The following is a 21,659-nucleotide window of genomic DNA, read 5'->3' as shown; positions in this document are numbered from 1 at the left end:
TACCTTTGCGAGCACTAAATTTTTTTCCATATAACATTGTTAGTATATACTCCAGGATCGTTGACATTGTACAATATAACATGGATATAACATAAATGTCATAAGTCATAGCTTAACACATAGGTTGCAAGCTAATATTTTTATGTTTAGCTTAATTTTTACAATTGTTGAAATTTGAAATTCAAAATTGAAAAAGGACTTTATTTTTTTTTTTTGGAAATGATCTCATTATCTATCTATTTTTTTCAAAAAATTGTTAAAAACGAAAATCATATGTCACCATTTATTTATTTTTCACTTTTTCAATAAAATACTATTAAAAAGGCAACAAATCACTACGATTTCTTGCTAAAAATTATCAATTACATCATATTATGCATAAATTTTAATAACTGAAAATTATATTATATTTATATATGGAACAACTTGCAATACTAGATAGTATATTTATATGAGTTATGAAAATCGTGTAGTTAATATTCATTGTATAATATAATCCATACATCTTTAAACATGACTGTATAATGTACGGGTCATAAGGCAATTTTAATTATTCTCAATACAAGAATATTGATTGAACACAAGCTAAGTAATCATTACAACAACAAACACTTCTCCCTAAAATTGAACTATTCAACGTACCAGTTTTAATTATTCTTAACACAAGATTATAAATTTTAAATCACAAGTTATTATTAGTATTACAATTTAGATAGAATTGTTCTAATGTAGTTCTCAAAGTCTAAAAGCACAAATGGTAAAGTCAATAACATTGATGGAAACATGTAAAAGTATTTTATATTGCCAGTTTAAGAGTTGAGCAAAATTTTAGATATCAAGGCCATTTTAAAAAATCATAACTATATAACATACAGGTCATAACCACATTTAATACTCTCGATACAAGATCATAAAATTTAAAACACATATTATTAGTTTTAAAATTTAGATAGAATTATCTCATGAGTTCTTAAAGTCTAAAAGCATTGACTATAATCATTGAAATTGATAATAATATGTCAAAAGTATTTCATACCAATTCAAAAGTATTGAACAATTTTTTTTCTTTTATGTAAGTAAATAATCATGAATTCAACCATTGATTTCTATAGCTGACCACTCATACTTTAGAAAACATGTATATGGAATAGCAAATTAAAATTTACTTTTTCAAACTTATATGTATGTTTCATTTTTTATATTCTTAATTTTATATTATCATTTTTATAGATTAACGGGTTAAATACTTCCACCATGATTTTAGGAGAGATAATATAAAATCTTAAATTTATTAAAACAAAAACTTCCGTGCAAGTGGCACAAGTCTAAAACGATTTTAAAATGTATTCTTAATACACGATATTATTATAAAAACTTTAAATCACGAGCTAATATTCAAACTATAATTTTACGAGACCATCCTAAAATATTAAATTTATAAAACAAAAAACTTCCTGTGCATGTTGATGTGTTTTTTGTTTTATAACGTATTATCAATTTATATATCACAATTATAAGATTTTCTAACTTTAAAATGTTGTAACAAATATCGTGATATATAATTTTACATTTTATAATCTTTCGACTTTAAATACTTGGATTATAATAATTATGAATTAGATAAATTGGAATAAAAACAGTACTTGATAAACAAAATGCAACACATAGATTATGCATGGGACCAAATCATATCTATATAAAACATCCCGTGCATTTTGCACGGGTTAAAAGCTAGTATATATATAAAACAAGGTTCAATTGGCTTATGTGTCATTCACTAAAAGAATCTTTCCACATGTCATTTGCAAAAGCCCCCTCACTACCTTCTGCCACGTGTAATTCTGACTAATGGAATGCATCAATTACAATCTTTATAACTTTAGTAAGTTTGTATGTTTATTTAGATTAATTTCTAACTGTTTTCCTATTTAATATATATTAGTGATTTTTTTTGGCATTTTTCTCTCCACTCTCCACATCAAACAAAAATATTCATCATATCATACACGAAAGTAGATACATACTGTCAATCACCTTATTTTTAATTCTCGGTAAAAAAAATACTTTTTAAAAAAGTTGTTAAAAATTAAAGCTTAAATCATCAACTCAAAAATTCAATGACCACCTACTTATTTGGATTTAGTGGGATTAAAGCAAAGAGAATTGGTATAGCTTTTAATTAAACAAAAACATTAAAAGTGCATATTCCACTCTCATAGTCTCACTTAGATTTGCACTGGATTAAGAGGAAACAAGCGACATTGATAGAGTTTTTTCAAAATAGGAGTTTGATTTATATAATTGAAATTAAATGGAATGACAAAAACAACCATATTATTATTCGACAACCATATTATTATACAGTCGGGCTATGGATGACGAAGATTGAAAAAATTCGTGTAAAATGAATTACCTTATGTAATTATTATACAACAACCATATTATTATAAATAATTGCAGATCAAGAAGATTTGATATACCATTGTCAATTACCATCACAAACAAAATAGTGATTTCGAAGTGTAGGAGCCTTTTAATGGATATATCTAATAGTAAGATAATCAAAGATAAAAAAATAACAAAGAATCTAGAATAGGCGAAAATAATTTTATTCTACAAATAATCTTCAAAAATATAATTAAGAAAAAAAAAATCAAATGGGTGATTTCACAAGTTAAAAGAGGTATCTTTTAAGCAAGGTGTAACTTTTAATTTTAAATGAGTCACTTCTAGATTAATAAAATTGACGTAATTAAGGCAAAAAGTTACCCATGTCCCACATTAATTTATTGTATATTTGTATATCTGTGTTACTAAAGAATTTATATAAATAAAATGATCATCAATATTTTTCAGTATATCTAATCAACAAAAAATCTCCCGTGTATTTATCATGACATTAGCTACATCAATCATTGAACGCACGGGTCATAAGTCGGTTTTAAAATATATTTTTTTATTACATGATATGATTATAAAAACTTTAAATCACGAGCTAATATTCAAACCATGATTTTAGGAGAAACATCTTAAAATCCAATATTTACAAAAGAGGTACCTAGAATGAAGTTGCGCCCGACCTACCCGGGCGGTTCCTAGTCAGTGCTATTCTTCGATTCTTCGGAGTGTGACCCCTTTACACCCATGCTTGCAATAGTGTTCCAATATATGAAAATTTCTCACTCCAAAAAGAACAATGAAAAAATAGAAAAATAGAAAATCAAAACTACACTAAAAGGAAGATTCGGGCTGCCTCCCGAACAGCGCTTGTTTAGAAAGGCCCCACACAATCGTTTACCTCCCTCATTCGTCAAGTGATGATGGTGTGGAGAGGTAGAGAACCTCGACTAGACCCACATGAGCTCCTTCGTGGTACAACTTCAGGCGTTGACGTTAACTTTGAATACTTAACCTTTCTCATTCATAATCTCTATAGAACCAAATTGTTCACTCTAATAACCGTGAAGGGGCCGGACCATCTAAACTTCAACTTATCAGGAAAAAGTTTGAGCCTAGAATTGTACAATAAAACCTTGTCCCCCATAGTGAAATCCCTTGCTAGGATCTTTTTGTCATGCCACTTTTTCGTTTTCTCCTTATATACTCGCGCGCTATCATAAGCCAACAATCAAAATTCATCAAGCTCATTGAGTTGTAGAAGTCGTTTCTCTCCTGCAAGCTTTTGATCCACATTAAGCTCTTTGATGGCCCAAAAAGCTTTATATTCTAATTCAATGGGTAGGTGACATGCTTTCCCATACACAAGTCTATAGGGTGAAGTACCAATCGGTGTTTTGAATGCAGTTTTGTAAGCCCAAAGTGTGCCATCCAGCTTCGTACTTCAATCCTTCCTATACCTTGCAACCACCTTCTCAAGAATGGACTTAACTTCGCGATTGGAAACCTCTACTTGCCCATTTGCTTGAGGGTGATATGCTAATCTAGTACGATGGTAAACTCCATATTTCTTCAAAAGAGTATCCAAATGTCGTTCATGAAAATGGGAGCCTCCATCACTAATCACAGCTTGTGGGACCCCAAACCTTGGGAATATGATTTTCTTAAATAAAGCTATGACTACCTTAGAGTCATTGGTAAGGGATGCCACGGCTTCGACCCACTTAAAGACATAATCGACCGCAACTAATATGTAACAATTCCCATTGGAATAAGAGGGGAACGGTCCTATAAAGTCAATACCCCAAACATCAAAAATTTTAACTTCAAGAATGTCTGTTTGGGGCATCTCATGCTGTCTCGAAATTAATGTTGTCGATCCTCTAGCAAGCGTCACATGATATGGTAAAATATTGAGCTTCCTTAAATATTATGGGCCAAAAGAAACCCGACTCCCTACTTTTAACTATTCATAATTTTAGAAGTTATTTTTATAAAAGAAAACTCTTCAATAAAATAGTAGTTCTCTCAAGTGCGTTTTCTTTACCCAATTTTGTAGTAGTGATGATAAAATATAAGAGGTTCTTATGAGCCCTTGAATTCCATCCATATATGATAGTACTTTTGCATATAAGGCTGATGAGACGAAACCAAAGGAAACTTCATTCCTATTTCCCCATTTACCCATCATTTTGTTGTGTTAGTTTGTGCCAAAATCTAAAAATTTGAATAACATGTGCAGTTGCACCAAACAAAGGAGGAGGGTCCCATTTATGGAGTTACAAGTCATTTATGGTTGATGTGGTGGTTGAGAGTAGTCTATTGGCTTAGAGTATGTTGTACATAGTAGGCTACTAGCCCATGTATAGTTCTGACATCAAGATGGACATTTCAAAAACTTTGTCATTATGGTATGGTTAGAGATTAAATATTTACACAATAAGCTATATACAAAAAGCTAAAATTTTCTTAACGTTTGAGAAGACAACAAGTCTTTGAAGACAAGAAGAAATCTTTAACATTAAGGTGCCTATTACATTTCGATAAATTAAAATGCAAGTTCGAATTTGATGGAACAATGTCTATGTGCTATCTAAACACTAGCAATTGTGTTTTGTCAAATCAACTTCTAAAGTTTCGAACTCCTTTAGCTTGCATTAATTAATATCTCTGCACACACCTAAATTACTTCACCTACTTACCCCATAATCCCACCAAATAATGGCAAAAAATATTTTTATGAGTTTCATATATTTACCGTGGAAGGTTGCAACAACTAACAATTATTAAAATCTCGTATTAACTTTAGAGACAATGATTAGAGAACTAATTTTAATTAAATATTATTAGAATCTCCAATCTAACATATTGTGTTTAATGGATAAATTCCTTGCATATTGTTGAAAAGTGGTGTTATTTGTATATAGGCTTTACTTAATGTAAATAACAAATCATTTTCAAGGGAAGATAGCAGTTGTTTTCATCTTCGCTTCGTGTACATCAATGGCAAATCCCTTTCCTGATTGCTTCCAGTGATCCGCATATGAAATCAAATTTTCTGACGGCGTAATATCAGCCCTTGATGAAATCAAATTCTGAGTAGTTATTTGGTATCTCTCATCCCTCTTTTTAACCAATTCTGTGCTCACTGTGCTTTCAGATTGAGGGGACATCATAAGCGATGGTACACCTAGTGGTAGCTTATCTCCTTCATGTATTAAAATAAAAACCATTAGTTAATACAATTAAAAATTTATACTTCAGCAAATAAGTGCAACAATTGTTTTTCAAAGTAAATTTCAACAAAAGTTCGACTATATATATAGATACACACACCAGTCCATAAGAGAACAAGCATACTTATTTAATTTGAGATTTGTTTCATGGTTTTTTCACAATATCGAGTGACATGGTTAATGATATTATACTAACAATCAATTTGTGTGATGAAAATCATGGAAAAGCATGTATTATAATTTTTCTTTGAAATGTATTGTATGTATTGGAATTAGATAAACTGATATTAGTTTTTCTATTATCTTGGTGTAGTAATATTATAAATTTAATTTTTATTACATATAATCAAAATTTAGAAATATAAATATAATTGTTTGTGATATTTATTACTCCCTTCATTTTATTTCTATTGTTATTCCTATATTCCCTTTCGGAAAATTTCAATATGTTGTTCCTATTTTGAAGCTTCCATACATAGAGTAAATTTATGACTTGAATTTTCCATTGGTTTTAAACCACAATAAATATATTCACACTATTCATTAGTCATATCTTATTCTTTACCCATTAAACTTTTTTCTCATTGGTTTCCTTACATAAAGTAACTCAATGGACTAGAATATTTACTTTTAACTCATTTTATTTTATTTAAAGTAGTGTGGAATCTTGCTCAACTTTTAAATTGTATTTGTTTCTTTCTCGATTTTAAATAGGAACAACAAAAGAAAAAAAAACGGAATATTATATAACCAAAGATATTAATGGTCAAAATTGCTTATAACGAATCATATATAGTCACATGTAATTAATCTATCTTTAATCTTTGTTAACCATTTTCCATGTCAATTAATAGAATAAAAAGGTTTAATAAATGCTACAACTAATAAAAGTCCGACGTAATAAGAATAGAATGTAATTACAATTTTGAAGTTACTTACCTCGGTCAACTTGCCAAGTGCACCAAAACTTGCCATAAGTCTTGGCCAAGGTTTGAAGCTCTGGGTTTTGAATCATCCCTGGAACTTTAGGGTTTATCCACAGTCCTGTTTTAATCTGTAAACACTTGTAAATTATTTTAGTATCTCTTTGAAGGATAGGTCACATTTATCTAATGATTAAATACATCAAAGGCTTTAACTACCAAGAAACTCAGTCCCTCCATTTCTCTGTATATGACATCCACTATATTTTAGGATAAATTATGACCATTAATTTTCAACTCATATTTGAAAAAATTTTAAAAAGTAATATTGTAAAATGATTTTTTAAGATATATATGATGGTGTAATTTTATTTATCCTACTATAAAAGATGGTTGCTTAAAAAAAAAACTTGTGATTAAAGTTAATTTTCAAAATAATGTGTGTGCAGTATAAAAAGAAAGGGAGGGAGTATATTTTCTCGTAGTGTTGTGAAATTTTCTCCAAGCATATATGGTTGACACAAAAGACATCTGCAAAATTAAAGTACTTTGGCTTTTCCCTTTTTTACATATGTAAAATTTGCAAAAGAGTCTACAGATACAAGTTGAAAGTAAACGGCTAAAACGAGCTTTTTGATTACATTACCGTCTAGCAAAGCAGAAGAATCCAATGACCGTGCCCTTTTGTCCACGATATCTACTTTGAGAAAGAAAGTACACTTGAAGTATTTCCTTTTCTTACGTAGAATAGATATACTAGCTCGAGATGAGGTTGAGAGATGAGTTATAGTATCCATACAAACTCGTCATGATGTTGAGAAAAGAAAGTGGGTGACTGCAACTGACTTCTGTACTAATCCAGTAGAAGAGTGTGTAAAGTCACTACTCTTGACATCGACATCCATGATGAGTCCTTGCTCATCGGTTCCTTCCATGTCGATCATAACCTCTTCGGTGGATCTGGCCGCTCCAATATCATAATCCATAGTCACCGAGCTACCTACGCTCAGATTAGTAGCTAGGTAAATTATCGAATTGTCATAGGTTTACCAAATTTGGTGCATCGTTTTCCTTCTTTGATATGCATCAAAATTTCTCTTTGGTGCAATACACACAAACATCTAGGATTGTTCACTAGGTTTATGAACCATAACTGTCCTTCCTTGGATCATGTTAGAGTAGGTAGAAAAAGAAAGGTGTAGTGCGTATGAATTCTTATGCATGTTTGTAATCCCAAACATAGTTGATAATGTTCTTGAAAAAGTGTTTGATTTGACTCCTCAAAAATCGTTCCATTTCCATAATGCTTGGGTGCTCGATGCTCAGTCTCATCACATTGTAGCAAAAACCTAGGGCCACTTAATACACGGTTCAAGGTTCTTTCATGTACAACACCGCTTAACTCAAACAAAGACCATGCTTAAAGGTTGGGCAAATCGAAATTATAATCACAATCAAAACAAACTCACGCAGAATTGCTATAAAACCACAGAACTTGAAACACATCTCTGGAATCAACCTTTTAATCCTTATTTGGTCGACCATATTCAAAGGCTCACTTTTCAACGCGAAAAGCTACTTCTATTTGGGCAAGCGACTTAGGGCAAATTTAGTAGAAAACGTTGGTTGTCTCAGGGGGGATAGAATTTCAAGATTTTTGCATAATAAACTAAAGAAACGAACTATAAATACTTGGATTTATCGCTTAAAATATCCCTTAGATCAATGGATTGATACTCCGAAAGGCGTTCAAAATCTACTTCTTACCTCTTTCGAAGAACGATTCTCGTCATCTAGTCAGTCCGGCCTCCAGAGCTATAAATCTTGACTTTATTCAACCAATTATCTCCCAGGAGGATGCAACCTACCTCCTTTTCCCGGCATATGATTTCGAAATCAAGGATGGATTCTTTGATATCATGAAACCACATAAAGCCCCAGGCTCCGATGGGTATGGCCCAAAGTTTTTCCAAGCCTACTGGCCAATTATTGGCGAAGACATTTGTCTTACCATCAAAAGTTTCTTGCATCATGGCCGGCTACCCCCCTCTCTTAATCATACGATTATTGCTCTTACCCCCATGATCCCTACGCCTGAAACGCCTAATCACTTTAGGCCCATCAGCCTAGTTAATTCGCTCTATAAAGCTATCTCCAAGTTACTTGTTTCCAGACTAACGCCAATCCTAGAAACTAACATTAGTCCACTTCAAAATGCTCTTACCCCCGACCAATCTATTCACGATAATATTCTAATTGTACAAGAAATACTCAACAACTTCCAAAAATTCAATAATAAAACAGGTTGGTGTGCTTTAAAACTGGATATGGAAAAGGCTTACGATCGTATAGAATGGGACTCCTTATGACAAGTATCAGCTCAATTGGGCTTCCCCGCACAATGAATTGGATGGATCCAACAATGCGTCACAACTGTCTCCTACTCGATAAAGGTTAATGGTACGTCACACTACTGACTGGTTCAAACCATCCCAAGGTCTTCGCCAGGGGGACCTTCTTTCCCCCTATTTGTTCACTCTCTGTATGGATGTGCTCATCAAAAAGCTAACGTTAGAAATCGCTATTCCCAAATCCGGCGTCGGGTTCAAAATTTTCCCTAGAGGTTCTACCATTCCCTGCCTTATGTTTGCTGATGATAGTCTAGTTTTTTGCAAGGCCACCTCTTCGGCATGTAATAAGCTCAAAATTATTGTCGATGACTTTTGTACTATGTCAGGACAATTGATTAACTTAACTACCACAAATCAGCCCTAGTACTCTAAAAATAAAATCCCGAATTCCAAGGAAGCCCCTCTGGCTAGTTACTTCAACATGACTCCTAAGTCCTGCCTATGGTGAGTCATCGCCCCTCTGGCTAGTTACTCCAACATGACTCCTAACCTTCTGACTCCCACATTTGGAAAAAAGATCTTGGCTCAACAACACCTGTTGTGTAATGGACAACCCGCTTAGATGTCAACCTATGTCATGCCAAAGGTTCTTCTACCTCAGGAGCTTTCCCCAGTGCCACTCCCCCTTCCTCCCGGACTATAAACGTCGCCTGGGAGCCTCCTCCTCCAGCCACTTTCAAACTAAAATTTGACGGTTCAGTTCGTGGCTCAGCAGTAGCAGCGGGCGTCATCATTAGAAATCACCAGGGTACTCTTTTCAAAGCTCAAGCTTTCAATATGGGTCACTCCTTAATGCTCATAGCAGAAGCTACAACTCTTCATCATGGTATGGTACTTGCCACATCACTGGGTATTCAAGACCTGATTATTGAAGGGGAGAACTTGCACGTAAATAACGCAATCAATAATGGTTGGTCTGTCCCATGGAAAATTGCAAATATCATTGCAGCCTCGCCAGTGCTCATGAATCAGTACAGATTCATCCGAGTTAGGCATGTCTATCGTGAGGCTAATCGAGCAACTGACTGGATTGTCAATGTGGGACTCTTAGTTTCCTCTACTTTTGAGATTATTGATACTGTACACTCTTCATTTTCTCCAATTCTTCTATTCGACGCTTTAGGTATTTCCCTCGAGAGAAGGGGCACCTAAAGTTGTTTTTCTTACCTCTTAAAAAAAACTGGTAAATGAGGAAAGAATTAAGAAAATCTCTTATTTATTATTTTTTTTGAGAAGGATATATAAGTCTTGCCAAGAGGGGCCATTGTTACCTCCCTCTTTGGCTATATAATAAAGATTAAAAAAATAGATAGTTTACTCTTTATTACCTTCATTCCCCACCTTATGATTTCCTGATTAAACACTACTCCATCCGTCCTAAATAGAGTGCTCACTTTTCCTTTTATGTTTATCATAAATAGATTTTCCATTTTCTTATTTGGTATGGGTCCACCAATTAAAATATTTTTTTGCTTTCAACTTTTATATTATCACCCACTTTCTCATATGGTCCACAATCTCTCTCATTAATAAATAATTCATGAAAAATATACCAACTTCTATATTTAATTATAATTTAATACAACTAAAAATTTACACGTGATTTTTTCTTAATACTTGTACTAAAAGAAATGAACATTTTTATTGAAGAACAAATGGAGTATTTGTTATTATTACTTTGTTGTATACTTCTATATGATTGTACAAAACCTGCCAATGATGATCAAATAGCACACTTTGAAACACGTACCGCGTATATGTGGGAATGCCACAATTTTTGCTCATCTGGTGGGAGTGACTCAAATATTTTGTCAGATATTATATACTCAATTCCTGTTAAAGTGGATAATTGTTAGATTTAAATAATCACTAAAATAGAAGTTCAATGAATAAGTTTTGGTGATTCATCTATGAGGCTTTAAGTTCGATGAAGTTTAGCTTATTTTGTCTATGTAAATTACATGAGCCTAACCTTGAATTAGTAAGTAAAGTGGCTAGTGGAGTCTCATTTGCTTTTACATTATTTATATATCTTAGTTTAATTGTATTTTTGTACATATATATAAAAGTAAAAAGATTATATATAATATTGTTGGATTTGTTTAAATAGATATTTCATAATATCAACTTTTTATAACTTTTATAAATATATAATTAGAGATATTAATAGTTAAAGTTGTATGTTGGCAGGTGTGAAAGTCAAATTGTTGCATTTATTTAGAAACAAAGGTTAGTATATTTCTAGGATGACATGGAAAAGGCGACTACACTAGCACCTTTACGTCTTTTTCTCTACACTAACTAGTGTGTAGCTCGGGTGATCCCAAGTTTTCACTTTGACTAATACTTCTAAATTTTGAGTTTATATTTATTCCAAATCATTTTGTTATATATTTTAATATTTCAAGCTATATATATAATTATGTGGAGTAAATAATACATCTAATTGTTGGTTGAGATGGTCAGACTTTTACTTTACAACGCACATGACATAACATGACATGTCATGGTCAGACTCTTACTATACAAATGTTTGTTGTATATATTCCTTGTTAAGTATATGACATGTCATGTTTCTAATGAATTGTGGGTTGCACATGACAACATATACTTTCTTAGGAACACCTTTTAATATATTAGTATAAACTAGTTCTTGTCCTGGACGATACATCCTGGATTGTTTACCAATGTGCATTTGAAGTCTTAAATCAATTACTTGAGAGAAGTACAAAAAATAGTTGTAGGTATTGATGGCGCTCAGGAAATGATCTTTAAGTGCCTATTAGATATTCTACTTAGTAAATTATAATATGAATTGTTCATCAATATAACCCGCGACTTCAAGAGAGTACATATAATTACTTAAAAGTAACATAATACAATCTTATTTTTGAAATTTAGGTTAATGTGTAAGAATATAACCGATAATTCAATGGTGCAATAGTGTTAACAACGGAGGTTATAAAAATTTGAAGAGTTTTCTCAATTTAATATAAGAATATTGAGAGATAGAAGATGGTACCATTATAATTAGTTTAATGAGTATAGCTATATACATTTGTATTTAATTGTTTTAAATATAAAAATATTATCTTGTTTTTGAACGATTATTTTTTCTCATAAGACCAACATGAGATTGTAAAGTAGTTGATTAGTGTATTAATATCTCAAATGAGAGGTCATGAGTTCAAATCGTGAAACACACATTTTAATTTTTTAATGTCTCATTTGATTGTATGGGAGAGGGGAATACATGTCACAGTATGGCATTTTTTTGCTTTGATTTTTAAATATATATAGATAAATACTATATATTTGGGCAAAATAATGTTGACATAAAATTAAAGATAACTATTGGTTCTTAATTACTAACACATCGTCATCTATGTGACACATTTGACCATTAATTGATGGTGAAACACGTACCCGGTTATTAATATTTAGGCGTAATTTATCATGTGTGTTATTAAGAAGTTACCATACTGTTTTTTATTGAGGGTTACTTAGCATATTATACCATCCTGTTAGTCTGTTACTTAGGGCATTAATGTATTATTCAGTACATTTTTTTAGTTCAGGGGTGATTTATTACATTTTAATCGACGAATTTACTTCTCATATAATTTGAGGTTTACTTACAACATTTCCAAAGGGGTACTTAACCCACTATTATTTATTTGGGGGTTACTAAACATATAATTTTGGAATAATTTTTTTTAATGTTGTAAATTAGCTTATATAAGTCTTTTCATAAGGGGATACCGTAGCTTACACCTTGGTTTTACTAGTCTTATATACACGCAATGCGTTCATTAATTTAAAATAATGTCTTATATCTACTTAAAATGCAAAGCTGAAATGGAAAATGATTCTTAAATTATTTTCTTTTGTATTTTTTTTATTCGTTTATATCATTAAGGATAATTCTGTATTTTTAAATGGGGACACCATCTTCCTCCCCTTCCCAAATATAATAGAGATATAATAATACAGATGTAACGTTTAGTTAAAGAGGTAACAAAGGAATGAAGGATCTTTGAATCCATGCAGATGAGGAGAGAGGAGCCAAGAGAACAAACCAATGAGACGAGCAGAAGGAAGATCAGAGTCATAAACAGCACACTGGCAAAAATCCTGATTAATTCTCGAAACGAAGTGATGAGTCTCAATTTGTCGAGACATGTCATGGCTGTAAAGCGCGAACGTATTAACATGCTGGCTAATTTGGTTGATAGGCTTCAACGACTGCATCAACTTCGCCCCTTTGTCTAGTACTTGCTGCCCCACGGTTAATGCCTTCCCCGGCGTCGTCCCATCTTTCCGCCCTGGCGGCATCGGTCCTGGCTTTTCGTCACTCGACGCCATCCTCTCGCTCTCTTTCTCGCTAATTAAATGTTTCCAACAATATGGGGATGAAGGGAAGGAGTAGTTTTCGTTGAGTTTCTTTTGAATTTCAAGTAAAGAAATAATGGACAAGCTAGGCTCAAGGAAAGTGAGATGAAACTCTCAGGTGGAATATGCTGCTTCTTTTTAGGACTAGTGGTGTACTCTTTAACTCATTGTTGGTTGATTGCGCTACTATAAACTTGGGAGATGTCATTGTTTGCGGATCTCTGCCTTGTTTTATCCATAAATAGATAGAGAAACTCTCAGTTTTTAGACTAAATTTTTGTTTGGTGAAAATATTGTAATTTCTTTCAAATGTAGGATTAACACTTGTAATGCAACTAAAATTGTATTTTTTATAATATACAAGACATTTCCTCAATAATAGTTTTCCTAGATAATCCAATTTAACAAAACCACTAGTGTAATAAAATGTTTTGCGTAATTATCTTTTTTACTCTCTCAAATATTTTCTTTTGCCCATTACGATTTTGCTTTTGCAGGGTTTCCAAGATTAACCTTAATTTGATTATTAATATCTTCATTTGTCTATTATTGAACATTAACGAACCTTTTAAAGGATAATATATGTTTTCGCTTATGAAAGAAAATTATGTAAGTTAAAATTTATAAAAATGCACATTATAAAAATCAAAGATCTCACATTAAAAACAATTCCATAAACTTATGCAAAAAAGCATTTAAAGTTTAAGAACTGGGGTTTGAAAGAAAGGAAAGTTAGCAACAGTCCCAACTTTGGACGCTTCGTCATTTTCAGTCCCAACTTTGGACGCTTTGTCATTTTCAGTCCCAACTTTCAATTTTTCTGCAGTGATCCCAACTTTGACATAAGTTCTATAAAAACGGTCACAGTTGACTTGTCACCAATGTAACTGGTAATTTTTTGTAAAAAAATTCTTTAACTGGTCTTAATCCATCTGCCATACCCCAAACTAGTGGTGTCAAAACAGGTTCTCAAACAGATTTTGGGTATACCCACGGCAAACCAGGTCATATCCGAGCAAGTCAGGATTCTGACAGTTAGTGGATCAGGTCGTGATTGGTCAGGTTTTGTTCAATGGGGTCGATCATATTTGAATCATGGAATTGCCGGGTGCTGGACAGGTCTGAGCGCTACATTTACAAGTCGATCCATTCCTGAGTATGATTGCTCGTGGACATTTTTTAACCGGGTTTGCGCCGGTCGTATTTGGACTTCCTGTATGCTTGGGTAAAGTCAAGTGTACTCAGGTTGAATTACTAATGACTTTGGTTTGATCATTGTGAAACATTAGGTCGATTCGCTATTGAACGTCAATCCAACTTCGGCTAAGTCTTGGTTGGATCATTCTGATTTTGTTATGGATTTTGTAAACGAATCATATTATTAAAAGTATTAAGATGCACATATATATACATATGTGTGTCTGTGCGATAAATATATGGATGATAACAAAAAACTAATAAAAAAAATTATATATTGTTATCGTGATGTTTAGTGTATTCTCTTAGTCAACTCTTATTTCGACTACTCAACTATGTAAAATCACTCTAATGAGTAAAGGAGTAAAACCACGCTTCATGTTCTAATATTATATATTATAACCAACGATTATAATAACGAGTAGACGATCAGTTCCAATATTTATTGAAATGATGTATTATTATAAGCATTATGATTGATATATAAGTCTGTAAATAGCTATGATAATAATGAGAATAATGAAAATAATAAGCATAAAGCGATGATGTTAATAATAATAATAATAATAATAATAATAATAATAATAATAATAATAATAATAATAATAATAATAATAATAATAATAATAATTGTAACAATGCTAACAATAGTAATAGAAATAAGAACATGATTATTAACAATAGCAATATAAATACTAATAGTAATATAGTAGCAATAATGTTAATAATAGCAATAACAATAACAATATATATAAATACTAATAGTAATATAGTAGCAACAATGTTAATAATAGCAATAACAATAACAAACATAACACGATATATATGCATTATGTCGTGACTATATATGATAAAGTATAAACAAACAATTTTATCAATGTGTTTAATCATTTTAGTATAAATTTGGTATTCAAATCATTATAAAACCATTCTAATATTATATTGATTATAAATTAGTATAATGACTCTTGATATGTTATAACACTATAACAAATGAGAATCATATGTTTATAACTATGATTCATATGAGGACTAAATTATTATAACAAGTAAGGGTTCATATGTTCTACAATAATAATAAACATAACAACAATTTATATAAACGAGTAAAGTTACTACACTAAGACTTAGATTATTGGCTAATGACTTATTGCATTTATGTGTTACTCGAACAGAGTATATAATTGAACAATATATGTAAAGTCACTAGTGATCAATCATCAAACGATTAAGTCAAATCAATTTAGGTGAACATTTGGCTACAACTTTATCTTACTAAAATCCCAACCTTTTTTTATTCTTTATAAAATTCTAACTTCTTAAATCAAAATCAGATTTAATTGTTAACAAGGTTAATCTACCATAAGCCAATAAGTTAATAAGTACTTACTACATTAATAACCCGTTAACAACCATATAGCTAGTAACTTAGAACTTAGTCATTACTCAATTAGATCGATTAACTCAGTAATTCACTAACTTGTTAATTGTTACTAAGTACAAAAATACTAATTAATTGATAATTGATAAAGTAATAACATATTAGTGATATTACAAAGTTAACACAATAACAAGTATCAACAATAAGACATAAGTCAAATTGTAAATAAATTATTAAGACATTAAGTCCTAAATCATAGTATCGGGCCATCGAAAATAATCGACTAACTGTTACTGCGTTACGTCTTACATGTTAGTATTAAATTAATCCCTAATCACCACGGATAACATATTCACATATTTTTAAATTATAAATTTAGAAAAATAATTTCTTAAAAATGAATAATACTAATTTAATTTCAAAAGTTTCTAATTTCTATTAATTTCTAGTAATACTACTAATTTCTAATAATATTAGACCTAGAAATTAGAATACTCAAATCATAATAATATCAAAATACAATACTAGTTTATTAGTAGTTTAGGCTTTTTTTTGTTTGAGGGAAAGACCATTTGATACGTGTCGTTTACCGTATAAAATTAAAAACCTAACTTAAACCTTCAAAAATATTTATAACTAGTAAAAGGGTAAGAAAGGGTCGATCCCACGAGAAGATTATTATAATTCCTAAACTCAAATATTCAACTAAGTGACAAAAATATATATTATATACGAATTTACACTATTCACATATATACGATTAGGGGGATTTCGGTTGTAACCAACTACTTAGATTAATTAAAATTAAAACTACTACTAAACTAATAATTACGTACAAGTGACGACACACAAACTCTATTAAATTCCTGATTCGATCATAGAATGTTTAGTCGTAATTTAGCTTCTTAACCTTTATAATTGAGACCACTTTAATAGTTAACTTAGCACTTAGATTGGTGAATTATCGCCGCGATCAATTCTTGTCTTACTCACTAAAAATCTAGAATCTTGCTAAGACAAATCCAACCCTAATAAACTTGTTTTATTAGCACAATTCATACACTTAAGAATATTAAGATGAGCTGCTCACTCTTATTAATCTCAAGTCGTCCTCCCTACCCAACTATTAAACGCCGCGCCTAATAGTCATATAGCATAATTTGAGTATCTAAACAACTAATTGCGTCCAATTACAAGTAAAGATATCAAATTTCATAACCAACCAACAATAGTATGAATTGTATAAATACGAAATTAAATAATTAAATTCAATCAACTCAGCGTTAACCAATTAGACTCAAATAATAGAAATATAAGAAACTGAAAACATGAATAAATTCAGATAAAATCCAGTTCAATCACAAGAACAACTAATTGAAAACAGAAGAGAGAAAACTCATGACTGTAGACCCGAATTGATGTAGCTGCTACCCTCAATTTGCTTCCGAACGCAATAATTCTTCAATTCCTATCAACTTGTCGATCTTGGACGAACCCTATTATTTTGTTCACTCTCACGAACTCCCTTGTATGTGTGCGTGCTTTTCCTTTCCAAAAGATGGTGAATTTATATCTAGTTGTGTAGAAGATAGAATCAAAAAGATAAAATCTCTTAACTGAAAATCTGATAAACAATCGTATCTTGAAAATTTGAGGAGATAAAATCATATCCCTCTTGATGTTTCTGCGTGGAATTAGGAAAGCAGAAACATCTTTCCTTTCTGTTGTTCTGTATACCAAGTTGAGGAAGGATGAAGAAAGGTAGACTTGGCCCTTTTGTTTTCTTTCTTTTACATAACAAAACTCACGTGAGCTTGGGCTCACTTTTATTATTTTTTTTCTTCTCTTCTTTCTTTTAGTCTTGTTGTCTTCCTTTAGCAAATTGAACTTGTAAAATACCTATAATAAAATAACACACTATTTAAGCTAATTATTCAATAAAATATAATATGGACATAAATACGTCACTTATTAATAAAAGTCAATAAATATTATAAAATAACACATAGAAGACAGCTATAAGACTAATTTTAGGGGACAAAAATATAGAAATATATGCGCTTATCAAATTCCCCCATGCTTAGCTTTTGATCGCCCTCGATCAAAATACTACTAAAATAAAAGTAAAACTATACTAGGAAAGCAATAAACTTAACTCACTGTCGTAGGAGTCACGATTGCACTTAGCATGTGCACAAGCCCTTTAAACCCCTAGGCTACCCTAGTGGACGAGTAAGGTCTCGTGAGGATTTTCAGATGGCATACCCACAAAGCCTTATTAACATAGTTTCCCAAACCAACTAGCAAACATGGATATTCTAATGACAGAAACTAAATGCAAGACCTAATATACCACCTCAATTTTCTTTGTCGGAAATAACGAAATTAGATAAGCACACTACAAGAAACTAAAACATTTTAAAGTTAGTCAGAAAAACGTTGAGAAAATGTTAATGGAGATGTCATACTCTTGTGTTTAAACAATCGAACTATCAAATCTCATAATACTTCATGAACTAATTGTTATCTTTTGCAACTCAAAAATTTCCAGCATGAATCCACAAATGTATGCGTATCAAGTTCGATAAATAGACCCTCACAGGTAGAAATAAAACACTCAACTCTCATGTGTCTGGGGTTAAATAATATTCACTCAAACCTATAACCGAGTCGACTCAAAATGAAGTATATTTCTTTAAACTTGACTATCGTCTCAATTCTCCACTTTGAAGTGACATAATGCATAAAGATCAAAAGGTCTTTCATAAGGTTGTAACGTGGCCAAGGCTAAAGGGTAGGAATAATATTTAGGAATAATTATAAGCCGAGCTAAAGGGAGCAAAAAGTACATAACTTATGATGTTCCACTCACAAAAACTCCACTTTTTTTTTCTTTTCATATTATTCACCATATCCTTCACATGTAATGCCATTATAATACTTATATGGATATTTCATAGCATTTTTATCGTTCTACGACTTTCAAACATTTATTTTCTTTGATATTTTTCAATAATAATAATAATTTTTTTTAACTCTTGTTTTCTCTTTTTTCTTTCAACAATATATCTCTACCATAACACAATCTTACAATACAAACTCTAGATAATAGCTCCCCTTAGCCAAGCATGGGTATAATCTGTAGGAGGCCGCAAGTTTGTAATGTATGGTTAGCAAATAAAAACGGGATTTAAGGCTCAAAAGGGCTAAACAAAGGAAATATTATATGAAATAAAATCTCTGAGGCTAAGGAAAAAAATGAAAAGGACGCCTAAATCATTTCTTCATAGCATTTGTCACAAAAGTCTCAAAGAGTACCAAGTCAAGTTCAAGAGCCACACTTCATTGAGGAACTATCACACAAGAAAGAAAATAATGAGACTGATGCAGATGTGTCAGTCTAATAGGCTCAGAAGCTCACAAGGTTTGGTCTACTTATCTAGCCAGTTATTTAAGAGAAGCAAGATAAATTTTTTTTTTCCAATTGTATTATAAATCTCTCAAGTTCGATTATCCGTTTCCAATTATATAACATTCCCAAAATCTTTTATTTCGAAAAAAAGTTTTTATTTATTTCAAACACAAGTTAGATTAGAGTTTCTTATTAACTTACTAATCGACATTCCTTAGGAAGTTAAGAGGTGGAAATCCTAAATTAAATGCAACTAAAGTTCTATGACTAATGTAAGCAAAAGCACAATTTCTTCTTCTTTTTTGTTTTATAGTACTTAATAAAATAAAATATCTACAGAAAATTTGTCAGCACTTCCCCTAAAACAAAACATATCCCAATTTTTTTCAATTTAAAGTCATGGATACCAGAACCTGTATTTAGCCTATAAAATTATACATCATATAATGGCAACACACGCCACAACCCAGCCTATGATTTTGCCAATTTACCACATGTCCAGCTCCAAAGTGAAATTTGTCACCATTTATCTCCCCCCACACTTAGAATTTGCATTGTCCTCAATGAAAAAAAAAAAAATAATTGAAGTAAAGAAGGAGAGAACTTAGCTGGTTATGTGTAATATCTATTCAAAGAAAGCATCAAATTCTCAGCCATGCTGTTGTATAGTGCTGTTATTCTCATGTCAAGCCATCTGCCAAAAAAAAAAAGAATACATTAAAATAAAAAAATAAAAAAAAAATAAAAAGAAAGACTTCGAAAGGAAAGAGAATGAATCTTGGGTTGCCTCCTAAGTAGCGCCTTTAGTTTATGTCGTTGGCTCGACGTAAGATACTCTTCATTCATGCAGACTACTCTCATTTAGAGTAGTGTGGAACAATTGTCCGAGGCCTAAAGTGCTGGCCATCTGATCTAATAAAATCTCCAAATTTGCTTCTCCAACTTGTGCAAGACAATAAGTAGCATAATCAGTAGCATTTGCCTCTATATTGAAATTATGTTCCTCAAATATGTTCAACTGCATTCGCTCCCCATTGCTCTCAAGAATAACATACTCGTTAGCGACATCAATCAATGCCCTTGCAGTTTTTAGGAATGGTCGGCCTAGCAATATTTCAGACTCATGCTTTGTATCAAGAACAACAAAATCAACTAGGAAGAACATGTGTCTAATCTGAATAAGAACATTGTCAAGCAATCCAATTGTGTTAACGTTACTACCATCAGCCATAGTAAGTACCCCATTAGATGTTTTTAATGGTCCCATCTTACACTCATCATAAAAGGAAGCTGGCATAATATTAACTGCAGAACCTAAATCTAGCATACACTGGAGAAATATATGCTCACCTATCCTACAAGGAATCGAGAATGATCCAGGATCCTCACACTTTGGGGGTGGTAGAAGAATGGGTGTCAAACAGACTTGATGACTCTCATTTATTTTTGAATTAGTGAAATATTCATTGAATAACTTGCTATATTTGGGAACCGCTTTTATTGCATCTAATAATGGAATTCTGTTTTCTTGCATTTCCCCACTTAGATTAATAGCAAATTCATGTTCATTAATAGGTGTTAAAGGTTGCCCCTTGGTTGCTTTTCTATTGATTGTCACTGCATTTACTTGTTTATTTGGATTCGGCAAAGGTTGAGATGGTAGTTTTCCTGTGACCTGACTTTCTATATTACTTAAAGAAGTACAAATCTGGCCAATTTGTGTATCAAGGTGGTGAAGATGCGAATCAGTTTTCTTTTGGTACTCGATATTTTGGTTATGTACTTGGCCTATTTGAGTTGCAAGTTGCTTCATGATGTCTTCTAAAGATGAGCCAGAAGATTGGGGTGGAGGGTTTTGTACACCAAATTGCCTAGGTTGATTAGTTTGTGAAAACTGTGGTCTAGGTCCATACCTAAGATTTGGGTGATCTTTCCAACCTTCATTATAAGTCTGTGAATAAGGATCATATTTTTTTTTGATTAGAAAAACCTCCTAAAGCATTAACATCTTCAGTTTTTAAAGTAGGACAAGCATCAGTTGCGTGAGAAAACTCAGAACATAAACCACATACTCTAGCTTTAGACTCATTACCAATAACAATTTTAGACACTAAAGTAGTCAAAGTAGCAATTTGTTGAGCATTTTCTTGCAATTGAGATTTAACACCACTGAAGTCAATTTCATTTACCCTTTTAACATCATTTCTAGTGCTATGTTGTTGAGTGTTTTGGGCCATGTTAGCAATTAAATTCCTAGCCTGAGTTGGTGTCTTGTCTACTAATGCGCCACCACTAGCAGCATCAATCATA

At 31.8% G+C, this 21,659-nt stretch overlaps 1 protein-coding gene across 1 annotated transcript; it reads right to left on the bottom strand.

The window, feature by feature from the left end:
• Positions 1–5,354: 5,354 nt before the first annotated feature.
• Positions 5,355–21,316, bottom strand: LOC104901320 (hypothetical protein). The gene is made up of 5 exons (XM_010688882.3): positions 20,241–21,316; positions 13,047–13,292; positions 10,718–10,800; positions 6,573–6,687; positions 5,355–5,605 (listed from the first exon to the last, which is right to left on the bottom strand). Exons 1-5 carry the CDS (start codon positions 21,160–21,162, stop codon positions 5,355–5,357), a joined length of 1,617 nt encoding a protein of 538 aa, XP_010687184.2. The 5' UTR covers positions 21,163–21,316.
• Between the last annotated feature and the right edge of the window lie 343 nt (positions 21,317–21,659).

Source organism: Beta vulgaris, chromosome 8 (assembly GCF_026745355.1).
Source record: "Beta vulgaris subsp. vulgaris cultivar EL10 chromosome 8, EL10.2, whole genome shotgun sequence".
Taxonomy (NCBI): domain Eukaryota; kingdom Viridiplantae; phylum Streptophyta; class Magnoliopsida; order Caryophyllales; family Amaranthaceae; genus Beta; species Beta vulgaris.
The sequence above is the reverse complement of the archived record's forward strand: the minus strand, read 5'-3'. Positions and strand labels throughout refer to the sequence as shown.

Coding starts and splice junctions, on each gene's coding strand:
- LOC104901320 (XM_010688882.3), bottom strand. CDS start 21,162: ATGAAGCAACTTGCAACTCAAATAGGCCAAGTACATAACCAAAATATC. Junction 10,801..13,046: donor TCCTTCTGCTCGTCTCATTG/GTTTGTTCTCTT, acceptor CCACTTTAACAG/GAATTGAGTATATAATATCT. Junction 5,606..6,572: donor CACTTGGCAAGTTGACCGAG/GTAAGTAACTTC, acceptor TAATACATGAAG/GAGATAAGCTACCACTAGGT.